This window comes from Ammospiza nelsoni, chromosome 1, assembly GCF_027579445.1.
Source record: "Ammospiza nelsoni isolate bAmmNel1 chromosome 1, bAmmNel1.pri, whole genome shotgun sequence".
NCBI lineage: Eukaryota > Metazoa > Chordata > Aves > Passeriformes > Passerellidae > Ammospiza > Ammospiza nelsoni.
The window spans coordinates 121,949,817-121,961,187 of NC_080633.1; the positions used below are offsets into that span (position 1 = coordinate 121,949,817).

Below are 11,371 nucleotides of genomic sequence, written 5' to 3' on the forward strand. Positions count from 1 at the left end.
TTCCAGTGTTTTACATTTAATGGCTATGAGTAGATAAAAGAAAATTGTCTCTCCAGACATTAAACTGAGTTAATTATTTTAACATTATCACTTATGAATACCCAAGCCAGTTAACACAGCACATATAGGAATACAAGCTTAGAACAATTACTCCATATGTGGAGACCATGGACTGCCCTTGATTGATATGATGGAAAATTCCTCCTCTTCCCAAACACACTGACATCTTTCAAATAGTTTAACTTTCACCTTCAAAAAGTTATAGCCCAGGAGAACACTTATTTCAGTGGGTGTTAACATTATAAAGGCTGCCCACAACTCCTGGGCTTTCCTGAGGACTTTGGAATCTGTGTGCCAGAAGATACACATCTGAAAGATGTCAGGTTGAAAACTCATTTGTTAGACTGTTATTAAATTAATATTCCTAGAACATTTGTTAAGTAACAAAACCTATTTCCCCTATTTTCTCTTATAGTGGTTTTCACTTTGAAAAAACAACAGCAAAACACAGCAGCAATGAAATTTTACATCAAGAAAACACATCAATGTGTGTATCTCTACATTTCCTCCCATTCCCACCTGGAAATTAAATTTCTTATTAAAAGTCAATCCTAAAAATCCGGTTTTAGAGACTCCAATTACAGTTGTCAATACCAACAGGTATGACAATTTTGAAAATGTACAATATGAAGATGGCAACACTTGTTAGGCATATGCAAAGTCCTCCCAGGCACACTCCTCCCTCCCTCCCTCCCTCCCTCCCCCCCCCCATTCACTAATTTCATTAACCTCCTTAAATTTCTCTTTTTCTTCTGTATTTCAAAATCTTCATCATCATCAGAAGAGGAAAAGGAATCACTGCTGAGGACTCCATATCTCTGTCTGCAAACATTCAAACAAATAAAAAATTAAAATGCACTCCAATTAATACCAAAATTTAAGTGAACACTAGCTCGGAGTTTACTTTTAAATATACAAAGTTTTCAGATCATTGGAAATTTTATCTTTTTTCAAAGTACATTATGTGATTTTCCTTGTGACAGCAAATTTGATTTTTCTTAGGAAGGTAAAATGTATCACTAGTGTGCAAAGAAATTTCTTAACCAAGTTACTCCTTTTATCCAGTCTCTGTCTCTCTCTCAGACACACAAATAGTTTCACTTAGCATTATGTAGCCACTCTGTGACACATCAACATTTTAAACTTATTTAAAAACTTGACTTCAAAACCCCTTCCTTCCATAATTGTCTGCTTTCAATGATACTAAACAAAGTGCTCCTATCTAGCAAGGGAAGGCACTCTCCATGCTCTCTTTGAATGATCTGACACTCCTTTGTCATTACTACCGCAATTCATAAATTAGATTTTCATTTAATATTTTTCTGGTTTAAGGATAGTTTTGCACAGAAACATGAACTGATTCCAAAGAGACACCAGAATCAGTGTTTGAGTGATTAAAAAAAAAAATCCATTAAAACTTCCATGCAGGCTCTCCCTCTAACTAAATTGTCTTTGGTTTTAAGAAAATAACTTTCATCTCTCAAGATTAAATAGTCTAAGGTTTTCAGAGGGAGATTCTGGCTTCAGTTACACAACAAATTAACTTCAGTTACACAATCTCAGCCACAATCCTCATCATCACTTTATCAATGACCACAAATACTGCAATACTGCATTCCCAAATAAGATCTGATGGCTAGTAAAAGGAATGGCCTGCCACTGCCAGTGTTTGTTTTCTTTATACTCTTAGACTACCACAGTAATAATAATTATCTTATTTGCCACCAGTCCAAAACCCCTTGAGAGCATTATTGAGTCAGCACTATTGAGACAGAAAAACTATCACTTAACCATACACAAACCTTTTGTTCCCTTTGCATGAATCTCTCTCTGAGACAGATGAAGAATGGACTGAAGAATCTGTCTCACATCTTCTAGGTGCTGTTGAAAGCAAAGAATTCAGAATAATGTCACAAACAAGTTTAAGATAAAGCAGGATAGTCAAAGAGGCAGAAAACAGGATGTGTATCACCCATCTCTAAGTTCAGGGGAAGTTTCAAGGCAGGCAGGGGTTAATCAATGCACAATAGAAGTGAAAAAACACACACCTGATTTTTAATGAGAACAGTAAAATACTTGAGTAAGAATATAAAGTCTCTTTAATTACTATTTTTTCAAGGCTAGATAGGTCATACTTTTACTGGAAAACAATAAGGATCCCAAAAGATAAAAATTAATAGCATGTACACAGAATAAAGACATTTTAGAAAAGGTGCTGGCAGAATGAAGGTAAGAAATTTAAAGTTGAGAATATGCATGTATTTCCATTCAAAAAATCTTGCTCCCATGCAAGAAATGAGCTCTTCAGAAAAACTGTGCCTAAAATGTACTTTCCAATGTATCTTGATAGCACTCAACAAAGCAAAGCTTTTTTCTTCTTCATTCACTTCCTTATGAGGAAATTACTGCACACAACATTAAACTCTTTAAGTACTGTTGCAAATAATGATATATTCAAAATGTCCTACACTACAGGTACTCCCTCCTGTCCACAGCCTTTTTGTCATGCACTTCTTTTGGAAAAACACTGAGACCTTTTTTGTCTGAATACCTATGAGCTCTGTTCCAGTACAGCCCTAGAATCTGTGGCTATGGCTTATAAGGTCAAGAGCAACACAGATTTTTAATAGATGAAAAAATCCCACTAATTCAGTCCATCTCAATTGCTTAAGAAAAAACTTTTGGCTAGGGTATAGTCAAGGAAATTTAGAACAGAAGTAGCTTACAATGCTACCTGGATTGTCAGTTGTTTCTTTACCAGTTGTTTCCATATGTAGACTTTCCTAATTAAAAGAAACAGGAAAAATCACACAAACATGCAGAAAACCTGTGAGCATATCTGGTGCCTTCATAGTATCAATTTCAAGGCACTCCATACATGCAAAAGATTAAACTAACACACAGCAAGAGGGAATAGGAACACCACTCAGGAACCCAGGATTAATAACAAGGATTTCTACTCTAAAATAGGGCTTAGTAGATGTGAAACTTAAACACTTGGCCAGATACAAAACTGGCTGTATCAATAAGTCACAGGTTAATTATCCAAGAGTGTGGTAAAACCTAGAACAAAGCAATTCTTAGCAGAAAAAAAAAAATCATACTAGCATTTGAGAGATGATTTAGAAAGTACTATGATAAATTCTGGTTGAAACAAACTGCAAAGGAATTCATATCTGACCAAAACTAACTATGAAATCAGGCTATGGATATGTTTAGAAAACAAAGTTCCTGGCATTCAAGGAGACAGTGGACTACCTTGATTCAACAGAGCAAAACCAAGACAAGGAAAAAATATTGATCAGTGTCTATAATTTTAACATGAGTTCTGCTTGGGACAGGGATGACTTGAGCTTGCAGGCAAGAACATACTGGCACAAGAACAAACACAGATAAATCAGATACCAGTAAATTCACTTTTTAGTAAGATTTGAATGAAACCCCAAGCCCTGAGACAGCTATTTGTAAAAAGCTGGGGGTTTTATTTATCCATTCAAAAATCATAAGGCAATTCAGCAAGCATAGTATATTATATGTTTCAGCATTTCACTACTCTTTCTTGTCTTCTGAAGAAGGTATTTCCTCCACCTTAGAATGTAGCTGTGGCATGACTGTAATAGTAAGATGTTAAATTATAATCAGAGAACATGAATAAAATATTAGTTTAGATTACACTATGCTTTGGAAAAAGTTTTCAGCTAAATTAAAATTAAAGTAAGCAATTCCTTTACATGAAATGCCATTCATATAGAAAAATAGTAAATTATTTTGGTATCTGCTTTTGTGTAGTGGAACACCCACAGTCTCTTTGCTGTCTAGGTGTCTTTTCCACATCATCCCCTTTTTTTTGCAAGATTGCCTCTGCAGTAGTAAGACACAGAGTTGATATGTAAGAGCACAGACAGGTGAGCACAAAAACCCCACTGAAAACAACACAAGTAGTTAGCACGATATTTTAATATAGTGTGCATAAAGCAAGTCATCAACACTTCACCAAGTTTTTCAACACTACTTAAAAATAGGTAAAATGTTGTTTTTTATAGAGAGGATTTGCAAATATAAATTATTTTCAGTTAATTTTCCCCTCTTGCTGAACACAGTACAAAAAGAATATCATTTAGTAGGAAAAAAAAGAATTCTGAAGATCATATGAAGATAAAAAGAAATTATGGCAGTTTTTCACAGCACTTAAGTTGCTCAGCATGATAGCATTAAGTGAATTTTAGTTCACAGCCATCCTTAGACAACAGGTTGCTTAGTCTTCTTTTAACTGGAATTAAGGTCTCATGCTGATTTTCCATGAATATACACACTAGAAAAAAGAATATGTCCCTGTTGATATACTTTGAAAACCTTTCAGAAAACAATGTCAATTTGGGCTTCAATTTGAGCAAAGAGAATTAAGTCATAGACACATAAGCAGAAATGTAGGACTGCTTCACTTTGCCTTTATCCAACTTTCTGACATTTCCTAACAAGACACTATTTGCAAGCATGAAAGAAAAGTTAATTAAACATGAAGCCAATTCTGGTGCCAAGAAGATAAATTTAGAAGCAAGGTAACATCTACTGAAAGCCTAGGCATGAAGTGGTCATTTCAGTTCACAAGAAACCAGCCCACATAAAAGATGCTCTGGTGCAAAGATCTCTCTACAAGTGGTAATACCAAAAGGAAGGCACTGGTGGCCAATTTAACCATTGACTGTGTCCAAAATCTTTACACATAAAGCACCTGACAAATACATCCTCCTGTGCACAGTCTGTGAATTGTAAACCTTAAGAGAAGCCGCAAGCAGGAGACACTACCTGACCAAGTGCAGTGGAACGTTTATGGAATGTTTGTCAGGTTGCTTGGCAGTGCCCCCCCAAAGTTCCAAGCTTGATCATGCCCAACCCCCAAGTCCCTGGAGGGACTTTACTGTGGCTGGCACCTGATGCCCAACACTTGGCAATCACAGAACCATAGAAGGGTCTGGGTAAGAAGGGACCTTTAGTGACCATCTAGTTAACACCCCTGCCAGGGACAGGGACACCTTCCACTAGGCCAAGTTGCTCCCAGCCCCATTCAGCCTGGCCTTAACACTTCCACAGCTGGGGCATCCACAGGTTCTCTGGACAACCTTGCCACCCTCACAACAAAGATTTACCATATACATAGTGGCACATAGGGAGGTCTCAGCCCAACCAATGCATGCATTTACCACTTGCTGCCGGGAATAAAAACATCTTCTTCTGCCATCAAAAGAAAGTCCCTAGCCAATAGTATGGACAGCACAAAGGCTTGCTAGTAAGGCTCATTTTAGTAGCTCTGCATGATGAAAAAAACCCAACTTACTTTGTTCTAGGATTGCAAAACAAAATAGACCGATTTATAGTGGTGTAAAACTTTGTCGAAGTCAACAGCTTCAACAGACCTTTAAACCCCAATTTTCGTCATCCTTTAAGCAACCAGTATTACAGAAAATATAAAGTAAAGATGGTTTGATAGAATTATAAAGTGGGTTGACCTTGGCTGGAAGCCAGGTGCCCACCAAGCCACCAAGCCCTGGGTGACAGGACACCAAAAATAAGATGGGGAACAACTAGTAGCTTAAGATAAGGCCATTTACCAAAGCAAAGAAAGAAAAGGTGAAGTCTGTGCAGCTCAGCAGTAGCCAAAGCACAGGTGTGTTGTCAGTATCTTTCCAGTTACCAACACAGAGCACAGCACTGCGAGGGCTGCTCTGGGAAAATGAACTCTATCTCAGCCAGACCCAACACAGATTACTTTTCATAAACACAAATGAATTTGCATTAAATCTGCTATTCATTTTTAATTATTTATTGATTAGTTTCATATTAAATGTTCCATTATTTTTCCAAGGATTTTTTTTTCTTCTATTCTGTGGGGTTTTTTTTATAAAGCAGTCAACACACATGGAGTTAGCATGATGGAGCACTACAAGTAATTTTAAAAAATAGAACTGATAATAATTTCTTTATTAAAGCTGTGTTTTTAAGGAGATAAAGAATAAAATAAAGGTAATGCAGATATGCACACAAATATTGTGATAGGAAACAACAAAACAAAAAAAGGGAGATTACATGTCAAACTGGGCCAGTACAATATTGAAAAAAAACCCCCACATTTTATCTTTATTTGTTGTGTGCTTGAACTTTTAAAATATGCAAGTATGAATTAAAAGAATTATTAAGTCACAGGTTAAAAGTGAATTAAAAATTTAAACTAATGTCTGATGTATTCTAGAACTAGAACAGTCACATTTCTTTATGGTATTTTCAGAGGCATGTTCAAGTAGGAAAGCAGCTGAGACCCACCAGTGCCACTGAAACAATAATAATATTGTAATATTAAAATATTGAATTGCCCTAGCCTTCAGTCATTAATATTAGTTAAAATATTGAATTGTGTTCTTCGCAATTAGTGTTTTAAAATCTGTAATGATCCAGCAACAATAAGAAATCATTATAAATTTAATTCTGTATTTGCTTCTTTGTGATTCCACATTCAAAAAACTCATGCAAAAGAAAGGCCACATTAAGAGAACATCAGTGACTCATTTAGGAAATCAGAAACATCTGACATTGCTTTTACAATGTTAATTCATCTCAGCTGTATGAATACCTTTTCAGGTCATTTAATGAGAGGGTTTCTTTCAGAAGATCCCCATTTCATTTATATCTGGCAATAAGTGAACAGTTTGTGGTGAAGGAGATGCTAAATGAGAGGTAGCCAATACCTCATTTGCTGTAGAAGTATTTGATATAGTGAATAAGGTAACACTTCCAGAACAGTTGTTAAAGAATTTCAGTACTGCCCAGAGATATTCAAACTTCTCTTTCTCTATAAAATCTAAAACCATACTGGAATAATTTAAATCATAATTTTTAAAAAAATTGTTATTAATCCCACTTTCCTCATTTTCTATACTCTATTTTAAATCCTCCCAGCTTGGGTTGTGGAATCTTAAGATCTCATTTTGTAATTTAACATTTCATAGACTTTAGATCATACAGGAATTGCAGCTATCCAGAGTCAGAAGTTGAGCTTTAGGATACCTGTTCTTCATCTAAACCAAACTGACTGAGAAAACTTGTCCTTCTTTCTTCTTTTAGTATTCTTGGACCTTGATTCTAGAGGACTATAGGTAGCCTATAGTTATGAATTTCTATGAAATATCAGGTCCAAGGCGCCCAAAGTCAGTGAATAATTCTGGCTAGACTTCCTTTGTTTCCATCTAAAACATGGCATGAATGGATACACGAATGCACTTTATTTCATATTACATTTTATTGGGACTTTCTAGTTCCCTGATATGTTGACTCTGCTAAATCTCTAAATTCAAAGTTTGTATCTTTACCAGATAGATACATGTTCCAGTTACCCAAACACACCCTGACAAATGTATCCACTAGTACTCAACAATTCATGGAATTAGTGTATGAACAAGATACAAGAAATTACACATCCAACTGAGCAACTTCCCCCTGATGCTTGCTTTTTCTAACCATCTGGTCTACACCACAATATTATTGTCACATACACTTTTTGTTCCCTATAAATTTCACTTTTAATTCCATATTAAAATACGGATTTAAATAAATTATTTTATAAAGATTAGTTGAAAATCTGTGGCATGCCAGGCACTACCTGAATTTATAGATCCCTGGTTGGTGCTTTGGTCGCAGTAAAATCCCTCCTTCCTTTTATTATTCAGTAGAATTCAATTCTTAAAATATTACCGCTGGAAAACTTCATTGAGTCCTGTGATTTTTTAAATAGCAAGAGAAATGTTTTTTCCAATAGCAATATTGAATGAAATTAGAGATTGATTCTTGTCTTGCTTTCAGTGGGATCCAATCTCTAGCTCAGCTTCTCACTTGCACAAAATTTACTCCCTACAGCATTCTAAATTTTAATTCAAATTTTCATCCTGTGCGCATTACCACCTGTGAGAAAAGGCACTTTCTTCATGCACTTCTTTTCATTTGTGTTAAGTCAAATCTCCTTAAATGTTCAGTTTAACATTCAGTTGGTTCCCAACTTTATAGAAGGGTACCCTATCATTTGGGCAGCTATGAATAAAGTCTTTATCCATCATTCTGATCCCTGTTTTTCATACATCAGTGCACTGATGTATGCAAGTATCCTAGCAAGAACTTTTCCACCCACCCAGCAAACCAGAGCACCACTGTGTAAGGGAGATGTTAGGCTGGGGCCATCTACTGGTTGTATTGCTGAGCTTTCATTGACAAATTTGAAAACTGCTTTACACATGTTTTCATTGACAAATTTGAAAAACTGCTTTACACATGTAATTCTATTGCAGTTATAAAAATAATAGCATATATTAATATATTAATTACCTAAGTATGTGATGTTTCTTGTGCAATGGTTCTTTGCTTTTAAGATTAAATACTGTATGAAGTTAATATGGACCATTTATCAAAAGAAAAATTAATTTATTTGGCTTTTATAAACAAAATAAACATGGGGGGAAAGGGGCCTCCTACTTCCCAACAGCACCTAAAACAAAATAAAGAATAAAGTAACCAAAAAGAAATTGAAGAATAAAGTGTAAGATTCCATCATGAATTTGTATGTTTTGTTCTAAAATAGCTAAAATGCTAAAATGCACCGTTTTTCAGGGATTAAAAAAGATCTGTCAATTTTATGATGTACCTTAAAGATTCTTATTAAAAATAAATTCAAACCAAAATAGTTTTAGCAAATTAAGAGAAGACTAAACCCTTTTAAACTGGAAGTTCTAATAAATGAGCAACTATGAACCAAGAATAATCCTGATTGATTGAGTCTGGAGACCAAAAGTATATTTACATAATTATGCTGTTAAGTATGTATTTACTCATTTATTATATGATAATAGTGATAATTATTTGTGTTGCAATTTAGTCTTGTTTCTTATTTTAACTGTCTTAAGGTGCAAGAGAGCATTTTACAGATTTTACAAGTTTAGGTGAGACTCCTTGCACTTATTAAATTGCTATGCATCTACATTAATGTATCCACAGAGACAAAAATATATACATACTAACTCTCTATGCTAATACCTACACTTTTATAAATATATATTTATATATATTTATGTGTATAGGTATGCAATACATGTACATTCATTTACATCTACATATGCATATGCACACAGGCACGCACACTTGTGTATCACATGTAACTTGTACCTTTTATACTCTCAGTTAAACAAAATCCTCTGTTGGCTCTTAGTTATACTGGGACTAAACACTATTCACATCTGCCCTTGGCAGACCCATCAGCAGGACAGTTTTCTAGCAGGAGCTCTAAGCAGCTTGTAATTTTATCAAGAAATGCAAAGTGCATTTTAAAATGTATGAAAGGCAGATAAATAACAAGACTTCCCAGCATAAAGAGGAAAGTGTAAACATGTTGCAGCTTTGGAGCCAAGACTACAGGAGCTAAATCTGGGAAGAAAAACATTGCCACCATCACAGACAGAACTGGTAGAAACACCTGCAAAAGAAAGAAAAAACTGGTTTAGGAATTAAACTGAACAATTGTGGTTTTCCACCTCATTCATAAGAATAAAAACATGTTTTCTGCCACACTAGAGTATCTTTTCTCATGCTGCTGCAAGCTCACCCAACACAAGAGTCATCTGACCTCAAAACACCTACAAGATAGGCATCTTTTCTAAAATACTTCAGGCTCCCTCTACTGTCAAGGAGAAGAGATAGGCCTGGGACAGTACCTGAAATCCATTTGCCCATATATTAGGGACTCCTCAAGGACACTCAGGGCTGTGTGTTGTGCTGGTTTTGGCTGGGCCAGAGTTAATTTTCTTCACAGTGGCTTGGTGAGGAGCTGTGTTTTGGATTTGTGCTGAACACAGAGATGATAACAAACATGATTTTGCTAGTACTGAGCAGAGCTTACACTCAGCAAACTGGTCCTGCTGTTGTTTATCAGGTAATTTGATCCACCTTCCTGCCAGTTTTTACTACAAAACTTATAAAAATCTACTCAATTAAACATTAATGCATAATAATCTCATTTTTTATGTCCACCTGGTTTGTGTCAAACACTAAGAATTTTTATTCCTGACACCATCAGCATTAAGAAGTTGTCACAATCTCTTCCAAAGTGCAAACCTAAGTCTTGCACTCTATTAATACAGCTGTCCAAATAGAAGATTCTTTGAAGTTAAATTATGTGTCTTCTTGTCTCTTTGACCTCAATGTATTCATGCCACAGCAAGATTGCTGTGGGTGCAATTTAGTGTGAGCACAGGAGTCAAAGGATTTAAAGGCCCATCAGCTGATACCTCCTGACTCTGATACCACCCTGCTCCTCCCTGGAGTGAAATAAAGCTCAATTTAAAGCCTTTCACCAGACCTAGAACATCACTGAGATGGAAACCTCCACCACATCTCTGAGAGGAAAACTCTTCTGCCCTTCAGCACTTGCCCTGAATTCAGCCCTTTGCAGACCACCTTCTTCCTCCCTGGGTTTTACATTTTAAGATCTACAAACAGTTGCCTTGTCAGATAAACACCGTCCAACTAATACCGTCGCTCTCCACATACAATCCAGGGCTTCGTTGCCAAGTCCAAGCTCCCACTTTTCAGTTTTCCCAGGCTCTGGTATGTCCCCCCCTCCCCTCCCTCCCACAGCCTCCTCTCTCCAGAGCCCACACGAAAACGCGCTAAGAGAAGCCCTTCGGTTCACACATGCAAGAAAACATCCACGTTTCGCCTTTTGCTCTTCCAGGAAGCGCGGAACACCGCAGCTCTGAGAGCCACCACTCCACATAGGACAGAGCAGCTCTGAGAGCGACCGCTCCTCACGGGACAGCGCTCCACATAGGACAGGGCAGCTCTGAGAGCCACCGCTCCACATGGGACACGGCGGCTCTGAAAGCCACCGCTCCATATGGGACACGGCGGCTCTGAAATCCACCGCTCCACATGGGTCAGGGCAGCTCTTAGAACCAGCACTCGACATGGGTCAGGGCAGCACTGCACACGCGACAGGACACGGCAGCTCTCAGAGCCCCGCTCTGCACGGGACAGCGCTCCCTCAGCTTTCCCCCCGCGCCCTCCACCACTAAAGGGCACTTGCGAACCAAAACAAGGGCGCGGCGACGACGGCCCGAGCCGTGAGGCGCGGCAGCGCTGATTGGTTGCGGCTCGGTGAGCGGGGCGGGGCCAGGCGGAACGGCTTTGCTGATTGGATACGGAGCGGGGCGGGGCGGTACGATCGCTCTGATTGGCTGCGGCGCGGGCGAAGCTCAGGGCCGGCAGCCGTTGGCGCGCG

General features: G+C 37.5%; 1 protein-coding gene across 1 annotated transcript in view; it reads right to left on the reverse strand.

Moving 5' to 3' along the window:
• Positions 1–10,987, reverse strand: part of LOC132072331 (ATPase family AAA domain-containing protein 2-like) — a 28,140-nt gene extending 17,153 nt beyond the window's left edge. The window contains exons 1-3 of the mRNA XM_059470599.1: positions 10,642–10,987; positions 1,863–1,941; positions 790–882 (exon numbers count right to left, since the gene is read on the reverse strand). Of these exons, the coding sequence (XP_059326582.1) occupies positions 790–882; positions 1,863–1,941; positions 10,642–10,987 (518 nt within the window). The remainder of the gene's footprint in view (positions 1–789; positions 883–1,862; positions 1,942–10,641) is intronic.
• Positions 10,988–11,371: the final 384 nt, after the last annotated feature.